The sequence below is a fragment of the Eptatretus burgeri genome, chromosome 8 (assembly GCF_056783735.1).
Source record: "Eptatretus burgeri isolate ZD-2024b chromosome 8, Ebu_testis_v1, whole genome shotgun sequence".
Taxonomy (NCBI): domain Eukaryota; kingdom Metazoa; phylum Chordata; class Myxini; order Myxiniformes; family Myxinidae; genus Eptatretus; species Eptatretus burgeri.
Window position 1 is genome coordinate 13,056,371 of NC_140968.1, and position 21,874 is coordinate 13,078,244.

Sequence of the window (21,874 nt, forward strand, 5' to 3'; positions counted from 1 at the left end):
GAGGGTATTGCATGGCGCTGCAAAATGCTGTGGTAGTCCTTTTGGTTCAGGGTGCCAGTCACTCTGTGCAAGTCGCCGACTCTGGATCCAGCAGAAGAGCTCCAGATCATCACGCTTCCTCCTCCATGTTTGCCGTTGGTGTCACACACTGAGGAACCATCCTTTCGCCTACTCGACGGCGTACAAAAACCCTGTGTGATGAACCGAAGATATCATATTTTGATTCATCGGTCCATAACCCCTCCTTCCAGTTTTCAGTAGTCCACTGGCGGTGCTTCATGGCCCAGGCAAGTCTCTTTTTCTTATTTTGCCATCTTAGCAATGGCTTTCTTACTGCCACTCGACCTGTCAAACCTGCAGCTCGAAGTCTTCTCTTCACAGTTGAAACTGAGACTTCCTTACTTCGATCAGTCTTAAGCTGTGCTTGAAGCTGCTGTCCTGTGAGCCGCCTATCACGCAAGCTGTTGACTCTCAGAAACTTGTCTTCTGATTGTGTTGTGGCTTTGGGTCTGCCAGACCTCTTCCTCTCAGAGTTTCCTCCAGTTTCCAAGTGCCTTTTGACCGTGTAGGAAACTGTACTCACTGACACCTTGGCTTACTTTGCAATCTCTCTAAAGGAAAGACCAACACTTTTAAGGGTTATAATGGTCTGTCTGTCTTGCTTCGTTAATTGCCTTTTTCTCATCATTATGATAGTAATATACTACTTTCTGCAGTGCAATATTGTCCAAATAATGCTTCAGAGGGTGTGGCAACACAGTCTGTTCCAACACTGCTTTTATACAGACAGAGGGTTTGTAACTAATCAACAAAAGTTGGGACACTTGTAGGAATTGTTTGCATCAACTTTCAAGGCTCAATTTACCTCCATTGCTGCAGAACAGCTGCAGTTGCTAACCCATTATTTGTTCCTGAAAAGAGCCTTTTTTAACAACTCTGAAATTTACATTATTTTTCAGTTTTTGGTAACCTAAACTTTTTTTTTAACCTCTGGCAGTTGACTGCTTAGCTTTGTACCATTTCAGATTATTCACTGGACTTGAACTGCTTAAATTTCAGTGAAAACTGAAAAATGGGGGTGTTCTAAAACTTTTGACCGGTAGAGTATATTTTCTCAAACACCCCATTCTTTGCCCCTTTTTGTTTATTACCTCCACCACCGAAGGTGGAAGGAGGTTATGTTTTCACACCTGTCTGTATTTGTTTGTCTGTTTGTGTGCAGGATGTCTTAAAAAGTTCTGGTCGGATTTGGGTGAAATTTGGCAGGCAGGTTGGGTGTGTGTGTGATAAGGATGAACTGATTAGATTTTGGTGAAGATCTTGATACGGATCCAGCTACTCGAATTTTTTAAGTGATTCTTCACCATTGAGAGATAGGGCTAAACCGATAGATAGTATGATATCTCAAAAAAGTTGTGAATGGATTCGTACAAAACTTGGGTGGACACTTTGGGTGTATGACGAGGCAGAATTGACTCAATTTTGGTGACTCCGAATCCAGATCTGGATATGAGAACTTTTTCAATTTCCAAAGTGATTCTTCAACATTGAGAGATAAGGCCAAAAACGATATCGTTCTGTACAGCATGCTATTTCAAAAATGTTTTGGGCCCAATATGTTCTCGCGGATCAGGCATTGTCTGGCAGAGGTATGCGCTCTCCCAAGTGTCCTAGTTTTTTTTTCTTATATTTTTGGTTTTGTTATCAATTTAGTCACAATTACAGGTCCTTGTATTTTTCAGCTTCCAATCTCTTTTCTTTCAAGTGTTTTTGTAAATTCCATTTAATATAGCATCTATCAATTAATAAAATGTAAATGGAGTAATGGAAGAATTGCAATCTTTATTATGTTCTTCCACTTGCTGGTGGTACTTGCGAATATTTTTTTTTCTGCCAGCAGGTCCTTCGCTCGTCTCTCATGGGTTAATCTTCCCATTGAATGGATCTTCTGGATGCTGTTCTGCCCTCTAGCTTGTCTTAGGCCTCACACGTGGTGCCGGGGTGGGGTTTTGAAATTTGATTTTAGAATTTGAGTTTGAAGAAAACTTTAGGCAATTCGTAAACGGCATAAAGATTTTCTCTTATCGGAAGCAGAGGTCATTCCTTTGTGTGACAGTTTCGTGTTATATGAACGCAAATGGCCTGTTTAAATCACAGATGGTAGTTGCGTTTATCGGTTGAGAATTCGCACATCTCTAGGTAAATTTAATTTTCATCATATACAAGCAAACTGCCTGAAAACTTTTCTTTTACCAAGTTGCTGAGAGTGGGGCCAATCGTCATTTTCTCCTTTTCTTTTTTTATTTTTGTTTTTTAAATCGTTTCGCAACGCGTTTCGAACTTTGCCTAAATTGTGGAGGCACTGCACTTTTACTTGTTGTGCAAAGCTACTGGACATTGAATTCTGACATCTAATTCTGAAGGCATGTTGTTACTCTATAACTGTCCTATTCGTTATTTCTTCATCCTTTCGCTTGCAAACTTTCGGCAAAGATTTTTTTTTTCCTTCCTCAATGTTGATAAATGTCATTAAGGCTTTGATTTATATAGTTCATGTAACGTAACAACCAATTTGTTTAACAATAGTGCTTCATTCCTGAAATGTGTTTTTAACTTTTCTCATCCTGCATTCCAGGTGGTCTGGCTGCTGTCATTTACACCGATGCTTTGCAGACTGTTATCATGTTTTGTGGTGCACTTGTGCTCATGACAATCAGTGAGTGTTTGCATACTTTGTTAAACTTTGGTGTTGTAAATGTTTCATCTTACATGTGCTACCAACCATTTTGTACTATGCTTGTAAATTAAACTGCAACACAACTTTGCACTTAATGTGCAAAGCTTGAAATAGGCCTTTGCATATATGCATTTCATTTACAGTATTTATTTGACTCTAAAAGGACCAATGCAAAAAGGCAATTCTGCATATGGCTTGTTAAAGCAAAGTGTCCCATCCCAGAGGGATCATTCCATATCAAATTGACCATCGAACCTTAGAGTGCTTTGTACCATATTGCAAAATGTTGTCATTTACCTGCTATATCAAGTTGAGGTTATAGCATCAAGTTTTATAAAAGTGGTTCAAATCATGCTGGCTGACCAATCAACTGTCTTCTCTTATTATGGAAAGTTGGTCTTCGTGAATACTGGTGTAGGTCTGTCAGCAGACAGGTGGAACAATGGATTGAATCATTAGGCTTTTTTGCGCTGATGAAGGATTAGCACCCCAAATCTTCAGCTTCTCCTTGGTTCACCTCATTGGTTAGCATACTCACCAGACCCCGATCAACGTTCTGTTGATTCGATCACTTGTGTTCTCTCACCTGGTCGCCTTTTTAGTAAAACTGTTGAGATTCTCTATTTTGATCAGTAAAATTCTTCCAGAGAACCCACTCTCACAAAAAGTGGGACCCCCAGCTTCAACTTGCAATATCTCAAAAGGTTGTTTTGGGCCCACTAATTTGGGTCAAAGGTCAGGGAAGCTGATCTTCAGTATGGTTCATTCCATGTGAATTAGAGTATATCTATTCACAAATCTACTCAGCTTTTCGTTTTCTTTTTCAGTCAAGGCTCATGGAGGAGCGAAAACACAGAATGCACCAGGATATAACAAGAAAAAGAACTGTCGAAAGAGGGGTTGAGGCAACATACCAACAGCAGGGTTGAGGAACAAAATTGAGGGAGACTTGGACGGATAAGGGGTGTAGGGGAGGATCCAGGAGTAAAACTAGAATGGCACTCGGTTAAGTGCATACCTCCGCCTGGCTGAACAGTTTACGTTTTCTATCCCACTGATGTGCTGAATCTGCATCCGAACCTCAACCAAAATCGAATCGGCTGGTTATTGTCACCGACCCAACTCATCCGCCTGGTTTTGTCATAATCCGTCCACAACATTTTTGAGATATTGTGCTATATATCGTTTTTGGCCCTATCTCTCAATGGTGAAGAATCACTTAAAAGATTCTAGTATCCAGATCCAGATCTTCACCAAAATCTCATCATTTCATACTTGTCACACACGCCCAACCTGTTCAAATTTCGTCTGAATCCATCCATAACTTTTTGAGATATCCTGCTCACAGACAAACAAACAGACAGACAGACAAACAAGTGAAAGCATACAGTCGTGGCCAAAAATATTGGCACCCTTGCACTTTTTTCAAATAATGCACCATTTCTTCCAGATAATTGTTGAAATTTAATAATATTTTGGTACCCACAAACTTATTTCTTTGGTTTGCAGTAGAAAAAAACAAAAAAGCTGAAAAAATTAAAATCTTCTGAATCTTCGAAATCTAAATTAAAAAAAAACTAAATCTTTGCTTATTCCACACATAAATCCTAAAATGGCTTGGACAATATTATTGGCACCTTTTAGTAGTTGCTAGAAATAGATGTCAAGCAGGTGATTCTCCTTTGCTTTGAAAATGAAGTCACCTGTGGTGAGTTGCAGGTGCTGCAATATAAAAAATCACTCATTCAACCAGTTTGAACAGAGAAAATGAGTCATTCTGCAGTTTTGTGTCACTGTGTGTACCATAATGAACATGGAGAAAAGAAAGATAACCAGAGAATTGTCTGAGGAGGTCAGACACAAGATTGTAGCCAACCATGGACAATCTCAAGGCAACAAGTACATCTCCAGAGACCTTTATGTTCCTGTGTCCACTGTACGCAATGTTATCAGGAAGTTTAAGGCCCATGGCACTAGAGCCAACCTCATTGGACGTGGCCGCAAGAGAAAACTCGATCGAAGATTGCAGCGAGGAACTGTTCGAACGGTGGAGAAAGCACCTCAATCAACTGCCAAATAGATTCAAGCTGACCTTCAGACACAAGGTGCAACAGTTTCAACTGATTTTTTGAGAAAATTGTGAGTTATTTGAAAAAAGTGTGAGGGTGCCAATATTTTTGGCCACAACTGTAACCTCAATCCACCTTCGGTGGCAGAGGGTACAAGCTGGATGCAGCAGCAAACTCTCAATCACAGAAGTGGAAGGAAAAACATAAAACCTGAAAAGAGCTGGGCTTGGGTAGGGATAATGGGGGTAGAAAGGATTATGGTTGTGGATGGAGGATGACCTGAGATGGTGGTGAACAGCTGTTTTGAAACTGTAGAGGGAAGATTGAGAATGAAAACGACTGGGCAAGTTTGTTTCACAGGTTGGGGTTACTGACAGAAACCTGCAGAAACCTAGAAGGGACAGAGCCAACAGAGGGCGGTTGGTGTGTTTCAATGAGACCAAAAAGGAGGCGGTCAAATTCAGAGAGGCCAACAACCTGTGTGCGATACGAAAGTAACAGGCCGAGACACTCAGCTTCACCACAGGACATCCAAATGAATTTGGGGGGCATGCTTTCAACGACATCAGGAAGGGCAAGGTGATACATGGACGCCAGCTCAAGGGGTAGAGCACTATGCCATCTAGCTGCGAATGGAGGCCTTGTAGGTTGTCAAAAGTTATGAATGGTCAAGGATAGACCTTGTACGATGAAGGACGCCCAGTCGGCGGCTGCCTTTGGAGGCCATCTTGGAAATATGGTCTGCCCAAGAAAGATCATGGCTGATGGTGAGACCCTAAAGTTTGAGTGATTTAACTTCAAGTGGTTTGTTTAGAAAGTAGATGAGAGGTTTTGCCAGACGGTCCTTTCGGAGAGACAAGTTGAGTGTGTGGGATTTGTCTGGGTTGAAAGACATTCCTCGTGTTCGACCAGCTCCTGATTCTATCCAGTTCTGCAGAGGGAAGAGGCTGCTGCCTGCTCTCTAAAGGATGAGAAATGATATGGCAGAGGGTGGAATCTTTAACAAGAGATGGGCAGGATTTTCAAAAACAAAGAGATGGGCAGGTTTTTCCAGGGAATCATAAAGATTATTGATGAAGATGAGGACCAAGACACTGCCTTGGGATATTCCAGCCTTGACATGGAGAGGAGATAAGAGGATCCCATTAAGAACTACATGCTGAATATGGCGAGTGGAGGAAGTTGGGAACCATAAGAGGAGGTGTTATTGCATGCCATAAGCAGCAAATAGAGAGGGTTGTTGTTGTTGCTGCTGCATTTTGTTTGGGATGCTACTGCTGTTGCTGTTGCTGCTGAAACTTCTTAGTCCGGTTTCCCGGGCGACAACAATGCACTTATATCCGACTAATGTTTTTCGACGAAGTCCCATTTTACTCTATATGTTCGAAATCTGGTTGATGCCACCCTGGCACCCTTGGGCAATTTGAGATATTCAAGATGGCCACCAAGACGGCTGCTATTTGATGGAAATATACAGGAATTGCTATGGCTTCCCTATTGAACCACATAGAAATGTGCTTTTAAAGTCCAAATATATGTTCAAGTAGCCACGGAATATGATAGGATAATCAAATATTCTCCAAACAGTTTATGCATCGTCCTCCATTATGTCACAGTCTTCGTCTTCTGCTTCATTTGCAGGCTTGATCGAATGTTAATTTTGGCACAGGTCGTTGTCTGCTTCACACTAGGAGGAAGTTGTGCATGATAATCCAGCTGAAGAACAGCTACAGTTTTTTTTGTCGACATGGTGCATCAGAGCTGCAGCTGCAGGTGCAGGCAACGACCTTCATCAGTTCAGGGGGGTCCAACAGTCCCACTCCCCCTTACAGGAGATGGTATAACAACAGAAATCTCCCAACTGTAATCACTCAGATTCACAACTGGTGGTTGAATCTGATTGGCTGTTTTCCATTGCATGACCTGCAGGTGGGCACGTTTCAAATGCAGAGCAAGACTTTCGTCCGTTGGTGGTAGTGATCTGATGTTAGTCAAATTCAGCCTCTTGGACGAGAAGACCTTGTATCGGAGGGAATTCATCGTTGTCTCGCCTTTTGCACCATACAGATGCCTGAACAACCGACATCCAATTTGCAAAATATCTGAGATCAATGCATTGAACTCGCCGAATACCTCCAATTCAGGATCATCGTAATTTCGAAGAGCTTTGACTGCTGATGCCCTGCCCTTCCAAATGGGAATGACACACTATCGCAACCTGTGACACTCGCAACCTCATTGTGGTACACACAGTGACACAAAATAGAATGACTCCGGCATACCACCCACCATTGTTGAGGATGTTTTGGCGATTGAGGCAAACATAATTGGCCACAGATGATGCAGTGTCCATTGAATTCAAAATTGCCAAGTTCAAACCTTCGTTTTGGCACAGGTTGATGTGTGTCAGAACATTTACTTGGTCGTCGCTTCTTCCAATATCAAGCAATACGTTAAGCCGATGTGTACGATGAAACAAAAGATCTGTGACAGTTGACGGTCAACTCTGGATTCTCTCGCAGTTATACTTCTAACTCCAAGTGCAAACTGTCATCCCGTTGCTTGCTGGCAGCAATGATTGTTTGGATTCCTTTTGGCCCAGAGGTTGAGAGCGCTTCATCCATCTTCCTACACTTTAAAATGTAGCTGGTCATATTCGTCTGCAACCACAATCACATGGAAGCTCAAACGCAAAATTTATAAAATAAGCCACAGAAATAAAAGCACATTTCTTGCTGGTATAACAGTGAAACTATCACAATTTCTGTATATTTCCATCAAATAGCAGCCATCTTCCTGGCCATCTTGAATATCTCCAATTGCCCAGGGGTGCCAAGGTGCCATCAACCAGATTTCGAAAATATAAGGTGAAAAGAGACAGAAACCGTTGAAAAATGTTAGTCGGACCGAAGTGCACGGTTGGTCATGTAAATGCATTACGTGGCAACTGGACTATGTCCTTTCTTCCCAACAATCTTGTTAAAAAAACTCCTTAAACTGCTGTTTTGAAAGATTAAGTTTTTGTTTTTTGCTTTTTTTCCCCTAAACCCAACAATGTAATTTATGAAATACAAATTTATTCCTATGGTATTTAACTGCAGGTTTTGTAGAGGTGGGTGGCTACAAGGGTTTGTTGGAGAAGTACCCCAACTCCACACCAACTATCCGTGATACCAACACGTCATGTGGGTTGCCGCGGAGTGATGCCTTCCATATTTTTCGTGATGCAAGGACTGCAGACTTTCCCTGGCCAGGGGTGCTTATAGGGATGACTATTCCCAGTGTATGGTATTGGTGCTCAGACCAGGTATGCTCCATTTTTTTCAGCTATTTCCCACTGTTTGTCCGACATGCTGTTCATTACGTCATTCAAAACTCCTCCACATCACATAGCCTCTGTTATCTGAACAATTGGTCTCGTTTTTATTTGAACCTGCTCGTACTCAAATGGCCGAGCTTAAAGGATGTGTCCATAATGCAGATAGTGGACAAAAAAAATGGAAACACCAACAGAATGTCATTTAGTAGGGTGTTGGGCTACCACGTGCATCCAGGATGGCATGGATATGGTGTGGCATGGAGTCAACAAGGGTTGAATTGTTCTACAAGAATGGGGCACCAATGAAGCCTCAATGAAGTCCTCCAATTCAGGTCAGTTTGATGGAGATGGAAACGGCTGTCTTCGGCTGTTCTCCAGGCAGTCCCACAAATGCTTCATGGGATTGATGTCTGGCGATTGAGAGGGCCATGGAAGATGGGTAATTTGTCCTTGTGCTCCTCAAACTGCCCGGTGATGACACGTGCACTGTGGACTATAGCATTGTCGTCCTGAAAGACTCCCTTCCAAGCAGGGAAGAAATGCTGCATCATGGGATACAGATGATCGCTTTGGGTGGTAACGTAGCATGCTGCATCAACCCTGTCTTTTAATGGAATAAGTGGACCCAGGCCATGTCAGGAAATTGTGCCCCACACCAAAACCTTTAACTGTTCGAACCAGGCACCCGGGGCTATAGAGGTCCTTGGGCTGTCACCACATATTCACATGTCCATTCGTCAAGAACATAGTGAAGAACGACTCATCGGACCGTATGGCATTCCTCCACTGCTCGATAGTCCATCACCTCTGCTCCTTCCCCCATTGGATCCACACACAGATGTTTCCAGGTGTTATAATCGGTTTGAGCAAAGCAACCCAGATATGGTATCCTGCCCTGTGAGGTTCTCTTCGAACCATTTTCCATGATCCACATTGAACTCTGCACACAGTTTGTCCACCATTGCTCTCCTGTTTCACCTCGCAGTCTGGACTGATGCCCGTGCATCACGCTTGTTGGGGATGGGTTTCCACCCACTTTTGCTCTTTGATATTGTTCCTTCTTTTTCCATGCTGACGACCTTTGAGACAGTTCCTTGTAACACGTTAGCAATTTCTGCAGCCTTTGTCACTGAAGCTCTTACCAAATGTGCAACCGCTTCAGTGACATAGTATTCTTGTTTTTTTTTTTTTTTACCACCAATTGCACCCCATTTGAAGTCACTGAGGCCTCCTCTTGCAGCCATGCTGGCTCTTCGTACCGGACTCGTGCCGCAGCCTGCTTATATATACATGTCGAGAGGACTGCCGGGAAGAAATTTGCATATTTCATGTGCTGGTCACCTCATACTTTGCACACATGTTGTACGGCCCATTTATGCTGTTGTTTCCAAAAAAAATTTGTCCACTCCTATAATATTATATTAAATTATATTATATTATTTTATATGTGAGTGTCCAATAGCTGAAGGTCATCTGTGTTTAGCTAATTATTTTTCCAATGCATTAATCATGTTAAAGTTGATATTTGTATCAGTTCATATAAAAAGGAAACTGAGGAATTCATTTTTTTTTTTTAATCCTGCTTTTATTTAAACTCAAGTACTTAAAAGGCTATAAAGAATAATATTTCTCTGTCAAGGGTTTTTAAACATTTGCTGTTTTACAAAATGCATCACATGATCTTTCAGATCCATGATGTATATTTGGAAAAGGGTAAGAATGTCTCCACTCCATGCTGGTTCACATTGACCTTGACTCTGGTGTGAAATGATGACCTTGGTCCTCATCACATGTCACAATCTTATTCATGAAATTCTCTCTCTGGTTGGATTCTTTATTTTGATTTTTTTTTTCAATAGACAGATGAGTTGTTGCTGGGTTTTTTTTTTTTACTACATGGTTTAGGCTCATGGAAGAGTTGGTATGAGTTTTTTTTATTTTATTTTATTTTATTTTTTTGGTATGAGGTTTTGGTATGAGGTCTTAAGACCACCACCACCACTCCACCTCTTCACGTACTGTCCTGGTCGCATTTGCAAAATTCCGGACCACGTTTTGCATATCACCTCTCAGTGCCTGCATATCACCCCTCATTTCGTCCATTCTTTGCGCATTCCGGTCAATTTTGTTGTTCATTTCTTGCATATTTGCATCCGTGCGTCACGCATTCACGTCCATTTGGCTTTGCATTCCTTGCATTATCTGTATAATCTGCTCGATGCCCGATGGCTCCAGCGGAGCCGATCCACCATGATCGGTCGCGGACCCGACATGGACCGGGTGGAAAATTTGGTGCAGGGGGTGCTCATACGCCACCCCTCCCGCGCCCATTACAACCTCTGGGTCCGATCGCGTGGGGGCATCTTCTTGGATGGAGGTGTCGTCCTGGATCATGGATTCCCCTAAGCTCAAATCTGAACCCACTTGCTCCAGCCCGTCTTGGCCCGCCATGACTCGTCCTGAGCACAATTTAACATGCTCTTAATTTGGAGGGAACAGGAGATGGGGGGGGGGGGGTTCTCCGCGTACCCCTGATCCGAATCCCGTGAATTTCTCTATGGAGGCAGAGGGGTCCGAATCCCACTCCTGACACCAATTGTTGTGTGGTGCCGGGCTCGGTGGCGAGGACGACTGCTAGACGGAACAGTTGGGCCGTCTCCCACCGAATACCGGAATTGAAAGGTCGTGACCTTTGGATAACTCCAAAGGTCACGGGTCCCTTCGTGGACCATGGACGCCAATATTTTGACGGCGTGGGGTAGGGTTAATTGTCTAATTCCAATTTACCTAAGTACCCATGTCGTCTAACTACTGGAGAAGCCACACCCTCGGCCGACTTTTTCCGAACCGAGTTGCTGTTACTGACTCAGATCCGGCATAACCGAGCGGGGATTACCAAAGCCTGCCGGACCAAATGAACAATTTACGACACAAACGGCCTCCCTATAACTCAAACCCGAACCATGCTAGGCCAATGAAAGAAAACACGGACAACGAACTGGAACATTTAACGGGTATATATATATATATATATATGTATATATATATGTATATATATATGTATATATATATATATATATATATGTATATATGTATGTATGTATGTATGTATGTATGTATATATATATATATATATATATATATATATATATATATATATATATATATATATATATATATATATATATATATATATATATATATATATATATATATATATATATATATATATATGAAGTTGAAAGTGTGTCTGTGTGTTTCTCTTTGACCTATGCACGCGAAAAGTACTGGACTGATCCTCACCAAACTTCACATGCTGACAGAACATGTACCCGGGAGTGTCCCGATGTAAAAGAATTGTACTTCCGACTTCCGGTTTCCGAATGATGACGTCATCACCTGATTTCGTAACTTAATTTTTCAAGTTCAGCCGATTGACATGGGGCCAACGCCATATACAATATATCTAGCATATGATTTTAAGTTTTTGTTTGTCTGTTTGTTTGTTTGTCTGCACATGCTAATCTCCTGAAAGGTGAAAGATAGGAGCTAACCACTGAAACAAAAAATGTCGGGATGGGCCCCGGGAAGGTTATAGGCTATGTTGCAAGGCCCCTCGGCTGGGGGTGGGGGGGGTGTTTCTCCCTCACCAACCCCCTTAGCCTATGACTGCCATAGCCCAACAGGGAACTGATACTGTGCTCGCATCAGACATATGTATAGAAGATTAAATTCATTCAAAAAGAACCCGGGCAGTGCCGGGTGCATTCACCTAGTCTACAATAATCGGGAAGGGAGACACAGAGCAGACTTAGGCCTAAGTCACATTTGCTCTACGGCGAGGATACGGCGGCCGTATGCCCTAGTTATTGACAGAAACGTGCGGCAGCCGCAGAGTTTCTGCGGTGACCCTACGCCGTTTGGCTATATTTTACAGGCTGTCGGGGTTGCTTCCGTGGAATTATAGTGCAGAGTTATAACTTTTTTTCATTTCTACGTTCGCCGTAGCAATTCGACAAGCCGAAACAAAAGAACTGGTAAAAAATAAGAAAAAAAAATTAACCCATTTGTTACCGTCCGTCTGGCCGCACGTTCGCCTTAGGGCCCCCCTGCGGTTGCCTTGCGTCTGTCTTGAAAATTCTATGGCCACCGCAGGAACGCCCTAAGGTCACCATGTGACATCAAATCAAAGACCGTACGGCACCCCACGTTTTCGGTCTCCACAATTTATAAATACTCCGTGCGGCTCCCCGAAAAATAAAAACATATGTGACTGCTACATTGTGTGACCGTGGAAATACTGCGGCCGCCGTATAATTGCTAGTGGCCGTAGATTGTGGAGACCCCACGGCCGCTGTGGCAAGTGTGACTTAGGCCTTAACCACGAATAAGAGTGCAGACAAATGTACAATGGAATCACTTAAACAGTTCTACTTACAGACTGGCCACAGACAGACACACACACACCCAAAAAGAATGGACCTCGTGGGTCTTTATTCGGCCCTTCAGCTCGGGACGGAAGGTGAGCTCAGGGCCAGAGTCTGGCCGGGTACCTGGCCGCCTCGTGCGGTTTCACCGACTCCAACCCACCACCGTGGGACTCGAACCCACGACCCGGAATCCAACGAGCCCCCGATCCTGGCTGCCACGAACGACGATACGAGCACCACGGAACACCTCCGCCACGACCACCACCACCACCACCACGAGGAACCCGAAAAAGACCGCAGACCGCCAAAAGACCTCGAAAAAGACCTCAGACCCGACCAAGACCACAGACGACGACGACTACTGATGACAGCTCGCCACCTTTCTTATTCCTCCCCCGGGCGGGTGGTGGGATCCGCTCTGAGGTAACTCACCTCCGGATTGTTCGGGGGGGTGGCATTGGGCGATCGGTGTCCTCCCCTCATTGGACGAGGCAAACATCCCATCTTGCTGGGGCGGAGTTGGCCCTGAGGTGATCTAACCCCCGATTGGACGAGGGGAACATTCCATCTGGCTGGGGCAGGGTCGGCCCTGAGGTGATCTCACCCCCGCCTATGTCCGTGGCCTCGAACATGTGCGTAATGGTTCTGTGGTGTGAAGTGAATTGATGTAGAAAACTAACTAGAAAGAAACTTGCAGCGCACACACTAAATTCCCATTAGACATAGGGGAGGAATTCTAACTATCCACATATACTTAACGAAATAACTAAACTTTGAGTCAACTGTATGTGTGAATGCGAATGGTTTCCAGATTCATAACAATATAACCGTTCGATGTCCTCAGATCCGTTTGTCTGTCTGTCCGTCCGTCCGTCTGTCAACAATTTTTTATTTTTCTCTCTCCTAGACGGCTCGGCCGATTGGATTCTAACTTGACACTATGATGATACTAGTTGCTCTCTCTAGAGTCTAGATCATCTGAGCCCTTTTTGCATTTTTGCCTCGGGGTCAAGGTTACAAGGTCATCAGTTGCAAAATGACTGATTGGTCGAATGGCCTATAAGGAAGCATCAGACGCTACAATGTATAATGGATTTCATAGAGATTATTAAACATTTAATTCGACCAACTAGTTTCTCGTTACCTGTGTCATCTGGCCCTGTTTACTGGGCAACACGAGGTCTGCTGACTTCAACACGGCTTCGCGCGGTTATTTTAAGTTCAATTTAAATTCTTTTTTCACTTTTCATCGTCGCTAAAGTTGATTAACACTCTGTTGCATCAAACTTTGTGAAAATTGAATGCTTATATCCTCGGTCTGTGTGGAATGAATTGCAGCGAGGGGAAGCTTCCATCCGTTTCCATGCCATATAACGAGGCTGTCTTAAGTTCTAGTTGATTTCTGTTTTCACTTTTGGGACCTTCTGGTGTAGCTTCACGTTTCATGAAGATAATCTTCATGCAAATCTGCTCAGGAACACACTTTTCATGAGGAAAATAGTGTATATTCAATTCAAATAACCATGAGACTCTGGAAGGGACACCACATGCTTTCCGTTCACTGCTTCACCTCGTAACCTGTCCTGAGGGACTGCTTATTCGTTGAGTCTGTAAGATTAATGTTTATATTTTAGATGGTTTGGGATGTGCTCTACAAGTCAGTGAAAGAATTCCGGTGGAAAACGGACGTTTTAAGATTTTGTTTGGGCATTTCATCCGACGGCGAGCTGGCTTGTCAGGTGATGCCATGCAGACGTGCAGGCAGTGAGTGATTGAGCTTCTCGGTGGCCCGAGGGTCCTTTTTAGTTGGGGTCCAGCTCTGCCCTGGATATAGCCATTAAATGCACACACTTAGAGGATTTATTTCATGGCCATCAACGCGGGTTTGAAAATTCTATAATGATGTTGGGAATGATTCCTAGAGTATGGAGATTTTTGCTTCGAGCGACCTTACGAGTTTATTTTAAATTCATTTTGAATTCTGTTTTCACTTTCTGTAGTCGCTAAGGTTGATTAACACTCAGTTGCACCAAGTTTTGTATCAGAGCTGACCGTCAAACCTGCTCAGGTGTATTATTACAGCACGTGCGCTGTATACAATTGCACCGAGTTTGAAATGTCCCCGGTGTCGACCACGTCTCCAGTGTCCCCTGTCTCCCCCCACCCCCCACGTGCCTCAAGACAGCCAATGACGGCCGTCCGGTAGATGGCAGTGCGTAACCGAGACAGGAATAGCGATAATTGACGGAAATACCCAAGTATTTCAATGGAAATTTGTGAAACTAATGTGTTATAGATGTGAAAACCATTTAATTTATTACTTGACGGGGAAAAAACCAAGAAACGCTCCCCTCTCATGTACGAACGAACGAAAGACATCATTTCCGCCCACCATGGCATTTCGCGCCGAAAGACGTCATTTCCGCCCATCATCGCATTTCGTGCCGGTTGCCGAATGCTGAAAGCTAAGTTCTTCTTATGCTATCATTCTTTTGCGGCCTCCTGCCACGCTGTATCGAACAATTTCATTCCTTCTGTTATATATATATAAAGGTGCTTATCACAATAATAACAAGATTTTTACATTTCAAATATTAAGTACGCTTTTTTAATTGTTTTTCAACTGAAAAAGCATAAATTGCATATTTTAACATTAGGCCAAAAAAAATAAAATGTTGCATTGGCGTAACGGGTCACTGAAAAATAGGGTAGGTCGGTCGGGATCTTTTTTTTTTTTTTTTTTTCCTAATAAATCCCTCCCAAAATCTCCCCCGGCTCGAGTACCACCCTTTTTGGCGGCGGGTTCTGTCCGAAACACTTCCGGGTTATCGCGATCGCGATCGCAATCAACAAGATACTTGAAAACGATAGCAAAACAACAAAAATAGCAATAAAATAGGGTCGGCAAAATTTTTCAATAGCAAAAAAACAAAAAAAAAACGTAGGGTCGGCGGAATTTTTAGGGTCAGGCGGGTTACGCCAATGCAACATTTTTTTTTTTTTTGGCCTTAGTGTACTCATTTGCTTCACCACATGTGCTTTATTGAAGGATTTCACTTTTTTTATCTGTAATAATTCTGCGATTCATCGAAATTCTTTGTTCATCACGTTTAATTTCCATTTGGATGTTGTTCCAACATAACTGTGTTGACACAAGTTTTCTCACCACTCCACAGCCATTTTCTTTGGCTCGCTGCCTCCATTTATACACAATTACATCAGACCTGCATCACCAAAATGAGTCGATAATCTCGTGTAAATTTTAGCTTGTTGCACATTTTTCACAAGGAATTTTCTGTTACACATCTGTTCCATAACATACCACCATCTTGTTTTTTCCCCCAAATTGATTTGGCCACAGTCAGTCGTTTCCTGGATTACTTGTTCAGTTTGGATAATATCAAAGCACAATATTTCAGCATCGACTTGTTTTTGCATGTTCAACAATGTCCGCATCGCCTTGACCCGCCTTAATGTTGTCTGTCCATCTAAAAAAAATTAACTTAATTGCCATTTGTCTTTTCTTTCTTGCATTTGCTCATGATGCATGGGAATTGTGCAAACATCGAGCACATTCAAGTACAGTACTTCTAGTTTATTACCTCTGCCATCGAAGGTGAAGGAGGTTATGTTTTCACCCCTTTCTGTCTGTTTAGGTACAGGATATCTCAAAAGGTTGTCGACGGATCCGGATGAAATTTTGTGGACAGGTTGGGTGTGTGACAAGGACGAATTGATTAGATTTTGGTGAAGATCCGGATCCAGATCTGATGACTAGAATTTTTAAAGTGATTCTTCACCATTGAGAGATGGGGCTAAAAAATGATTTGTAGCACGATATCTCAAAACGTTGTGGACGGATTCGGCCGAAACTTGGTAGACAGTTTGGGTGTGTCGCAAGGATGAATTGATTCGATTTTGGTGAAGATCCAATCCGGATCTGGATATGAGAATTATTTAATTTTTTACATGATTCTTCACCATTGAGAGATAGGGCCAAAAACGATAGAGTACTGTATAGCATGATATTTCAAAAATGTATTGGGCCTGATATGTTGTCGTGGATCAGGCATTGCGCGGCGGAGGTATGCGCTCTACCGAGTGCCCTACTTGTTTCATCTGTAATTGCAATCGATCGTTCTCGGGTGATATGAAGATTCAATTAAATTTGGTGTACTTGTTGCGTCATTGCAATGTTGCTGATGTTTTGTGCCTGTAAATGAGACTGGAGTAATGAGCCATTCGAGTATCCTGCGTCAGGGTAGCAACATGTCTAGGATTGTACTCCTTAGCCAATGAAATTGGCTCGGCAACCCTATGCACCTCACAGCGTGAAAGGAATGTTTTTTTTTTTGTTTGTTTTTTTTTGTTACTTTCATAAGTACTGACAGAAGTGACTGCTAGCTGAACATTTCCTTGTAAGAATAGCACATTACATGATGCAAACATCTGTGAAGCACAGGCCCATCCTTATTTTTTGAGCCTCGACTTCTGTTTCCATACTCGCTGGAAAACAACTACACAAATGAAGTCTCCCCCCCCCCCCCCATGAAAATGCTTTTGCTGTGCTGAAGACTTTTGAACTCGTCTGTCACGTGTAGAAGTGTTTGTTCCTTCTTTCCTTGACTTGGTGTACTGTATATGTTGAAAACTTGGTTAGTATTTGCTCGCATGGTTAGTTTTTTTTTTCTTTCTGCTGGGCTGTGTGGCTGAAGGTGATTGTTCAGCGCTCACTCTCTGCAAGGAACCTGCTGCACGCAAAAGGTGGTTCGCTCTTTGCCTCTGTGATGAAAGTGCTTCCCCTCTTCATGATGGTGATGACCGGGATGATAAGCCGAGTGCTTTATCCAGGTGCTGAATCTCCGCTGTTCTCTACCTGAGCTGTTAATCTGCTTGCTTATCTGTGTTTTTATCGTTTTTCAGTTTTTATTGTACCATTCTGGGGCAGAAGATTGCTCGTTAAAACTTTATGGTTAGAAATTTGTGAAAGAACCCTGTCCTTTCAAATTGAGTTCTTCCCCAGCCCCTCACACTTTAGTGAGTGCTTATCCCCAAAGAGTGGTCTAAAAGAGCACAAATTGCCATACACAGTATAATTCATTATCAATTGCTATAAATTTTTACAATTTTCTTTTGTATCATCGTTTAGTAAACGTCTTTTATTTTTTTGAAATACAATGGTTAAGTGGTGGTTGTGTATGTGTGTATCACACAGATGAGGTGGCTTGTGCAGACAGTGCAGAATGCGAGCGGATTTGTGGAAACCCAGTGGGATGCACAGACATAGCTTATCCAAAGCTGGTCATGGAGCTGCTGCCTAGTGGTAAGTGGTATTGGTCTTTTTCGACCCCACCACTCCCCTTCCCGTCTGTCCTGGAGCTGACCCCCAGTGACATTACCTGCTCCGAAATTTGCAATCCCACCCGCATGGCCACGGATTCCGTGAATGATTAGGAACTGACATGCAACTGAGATGTGGCTGAAGGAGTAATCTGAAAACGTTTTTCCTTGTGTATATTTTGAAAGGTGAAGGGGGAAAGTTCACTGAAGTCGGAGGACACTATATTGAGAGAGAAACAAAAGAAAAACCTTTGTCAGGTGGCGTACCACCATAAAATGATGAAATCGTTACAAGACTTACAAAAGTGCCAATTTTTTTTAGGAGTATTACGGTATAATAGATGGAAAAAAAAATCCCATGCTCCAAAAATCAGTCCATATTAAGGGTGTAAAATCCAAGATGGCCACCATGGACTCGTCAAAATCCGTAAATCGTCATTTTCGGTACTCGACCAGATAAAAACGTGAATAATTTTTTTTAATACGTTTTCAGATGCATGGAATCCATTGAAATCATTATTTGTTTGAAAAAAATTCAAGAAAAAAAAATATGGCAGCCATACATGGCCCAAAATGGCCACCATCAAACAAAAACTGAACGTTATCGTATGATTGTGATTAATATTTTTTGAATTTTTTTTTTTGGGGGAGACAATGTCGAGGCTCGTAAGAGAGCGAACATACAGAATATACAACAAGGGGAACAGGAGACAAGAGGGGTGGGAGAGGAAAGGAAAAAACAGTGTGGAACAGAGACATGAGGAGATCTGTGGAAGGGAGAGGGATGGGGTGGGGTACACGGGGTTAACAAGATGGATACTACAGGGACTTTCAGGTCTTTACATGACAGGGACTTTCAGGAAGGAAAGCAGGGAATTTGAAGGAGGTGGGTTTGGGGTGGATTAACGGGGGTAGAAAAGATCATGGTTTTGGATGGGGGAAGATAAGAGATGCCGGTGAGCAGCTGCTTTGAAGACCTGGAGGGAAGAGTGGGATTGAAGAAAGTGTGGGAGTTTGTTCCAAAGGCGGGAAAGTAGAGGAACGAAAGAGTGAAGGTGAGCAGTGATTCTTGATTTTGATTTTTTTACCAAAAGGGGGTTGCTGGCGGACCTTGATTACCCTGCGGAAATATGGGGGGGGACATATTTCAGCCAGAGCAGGGGGATCGAGGGCAGAGAGGAGACGGGAGAAGACAGAAAGACCACTGACCTACCTGCGGTGAGAGAGTGAGAGACTTAAAGACCCAGCCTCATCACGGAAGATACCAATGATCCTAAATGCCTTGGTCTCCACAGCGTGAAGTCAAGAAAGGTGAGAGGTGGGAGCACTAGCCCAAAGGGGAGAGTAGTACTCCATCAGACTGTGGATAACAGCTTGGTATGTGGTCAGGAGCTTAGGTGTGCCAAGGAAGGACTTTGCACGATGGAGGATTCCCAGTCGGCAACTGGCTTTGGGGGTCAACCTGGAAATGTGGCTTTCCTTGGAAAGATCATGGCAGATGGTGATTCCCAGAAGCTTCAAGAGAGTGTAGATGGGGGGTGGTGGGGGGGGGGTTGTGTGTGTGTGTGTGTGAGGGGGGGCTTCTAGACGGTCCATTCGGACAGACGTAGTGAGAGTGTAAGAATTGTCAGGATTCTAAGACATGTTCCAAGTGTTTGACCGGCTTGTGATTTTATCCAGATCTGCAGAGAGTGAAGAGGCTGCTACTTGCTGATCTGAGGGATGACAGATGGATTGACATAGGGTGGAGTCATCAGCAAAGAGATAAAGAAGATTTTCCAGTGAGTCGGAGAGATCATTGATGAAAACAAGAAAAAGAACAGGGCCCAGAACACTGCTTTGAGGAACTACAGCCTGGACAGGAAGAGGGGACGAGAGAACTCCATTAAGGGCCACACGTTGGCTGCGACAGGAGAGGAAGTCTGCGATCCATGAGTGGAGATGTCCTTGGATACCATCGGAAGAGAGTTTGGTGAGCAGGGCAGGATGCCAGGCTGTATCGAAAGCACGCAATATGTCTCGGGAGATGGCTCTGATTTCATGTCTGCTATTGAGGATCTCCATCCATTGTTTGGAGAGCAGGAGCAACATATCCAGTGTTGAGTGACCTGGTCTGAATCCAAATTGATGATCAGAAATCAAGCCATTAGAGAAGAGGAAGGCTTTAATGTCTGAAGCGATGATGGATTCAATAATCATGCTGATGATTGGGAGAAGGCTGATTGGTCTGCAGTTGCAGGGATCTGTTTTTGCACCTTTTTATTCAGGGCAGTGATGTTTGCTGATTTCCAAGCAAATGGCAGATGACCTTGAGGAAATGAGAGGGTGAATAGAACAGAGAGAGGGCGAGCAAGAGCAGAAGAGCAGGTTTTTAGGACATGTGAGCTGATGCTGTCTGGACTGGTTGCAGAATCTAATTCGAGGTTTGATAGCAAGCTCTCCACCTTGTCAGGGACAGAGTCCATGAACAGCTGGGTATGACTGGGTAAGGTGGGTTCAGAAAGCGATGTGTTTGGGACACAAAATTTACACGCAAACACGGAATTTAGGCATTCAGCCTTTTCACGTTCAGTATCAGCTGTGCGGCCATTTGAGGTAAGGTCAGAGATGGAGGGGGAACTTACACCAGAAACAGACTTAACTAGACAACACCAGGATTTGGAGGAGGGAGACAGGTTTGAGAGTTCAGACTTGAGATTGTAAAGATGTTGTTTTCTGGCTCTCTTGAGGGTAGACACACAATTGTTCCGAGCTTTGTGGAAGGAACTGAGATTGCCTTCAGTTGGAGTGGCCTTCCATGAGGTGAAGGCAAGATGTTTCAGGACATCTGCCTCACCACAATTTTCAATGTACTATGGGTGGGAGGAATGGTAGGACAACTGAATACGAGATGGGATAAATCTGTGCATGAGAGAGAGTAAGTTTCTTTAAAAGAATTCCCAGGTTGTGTTGATGTCAGAGGAAGTAGAGATGAGAGACCAGTCTAGAAGTTTGATGACTGCTTGAAGTCCCTGCCAGTTTGCCTGAATATAATGCCAGACTCGATGGCACTGAGGCGGTTCTCTAATAATAGCCTGAGAGATGTCTACCTTGACAAGCATGTGGTGAGATGAACAGATATTTTCAGGGAAATTGGTCAAAATCAGATCCAGAAGAGATGGATTACCGTTGGTTGAGATCGGAGTCAGGAAATTAACAGATTGTGTCAGGAAATGCAAAAACACAGATTGTGTCAAATTAGCAGTCAGGAAACAATCCCAAAGGCACAAAAAAATACTCCATGGAGATCCTTGCTCCTGAAAAAATATTACATCGCATTGAGATGGACTTTCTGTCTGCCCACAATATATAATAACCCGTATACAAGAAAAAGTATTTAAACAATGGCTGAATTGAGCCGTATTTAGTCAAATATGGCCGCCATCTTTTGTTGTTGATTTTTTTTTTTTCAAACAAGTTATGATTTCAATGGATTCCCTTGTATCTGAAAACATATCAAAAGACATTTTATTAATGTTTCTCTCTGACCCTCCAATTAACTGTGATCACCAGGACTTCAACAACTACCGAGGGGTGACGCTGATCTCAGTGCCGGTCAAGGTTTTTACTCGAATAATTATTGATAGGTTTCACCACCATCTCCTTGAGCACCAGTGCCCTGAGCAGTTGGGCTTTACATCAGAGATCAACGATTGATGGTATCCTTGCTCTCCACGTCCTCGCCAAATGCAGACGAGAGTTTCGGCAGGGGCTGCTCACAGCCTATGTTGATCTCCGCAAAGCATTCAATTCAGTGAATAGGGATGCCCTTTGGAGGATTCTCAGTCTTTGTGGGGTGCCACCAAAGTTGCTCAATCTGATTTCTGAATGATACCCTGGTAGAGAGTGCTGTGAGATGTGGTGGTTACGTATCCAACTTATTTCCAGTTTTTATTAGAGTTCATCAGGGGATGTGTATTGCCCCCACACTCTTCAATGC

General features: G+C 43.2%; 1 protein-coding gene across 6 annotated transcripts in view; it reads left to right on the top strand.

The window, feature by feature from the left end:
- LOC147021127 (sodium/myo-inositol cotransporter 2-like) overlaps positions 1–21,874 on the top strand; it is a 165,066-nt gene that overhangs the window by 98,777 nt on the left and 44,415 nt on the right. For all 6 annotated transcript variants that reach the window (XR_015060716.1, XM_085890911.1, XM_085890909.1 and 3 more), the window contains 4 exons: positions 2,636–2,716; positions 7,908–8,113; positions 17,271–17,406; positions 17,771–17,878. Coding sequence is in view for 5 of the 6 variants with exons in the window: in XM_085890911.1 (XP_085747037.1) it covers positions 2,636–2,716; positions 7,908–8,113; positions 17,271–17,406; positions 17,771–17,878 (531 nt within the window). In the remaining variant the exon portion in view is untranslated. The remainder of the gene's footprint in view (positions 1–2,635; positions 2,717–7,907; positions 8,114–17,270; positions 17,407–17,770; positions 17,879–21,874) is intronic.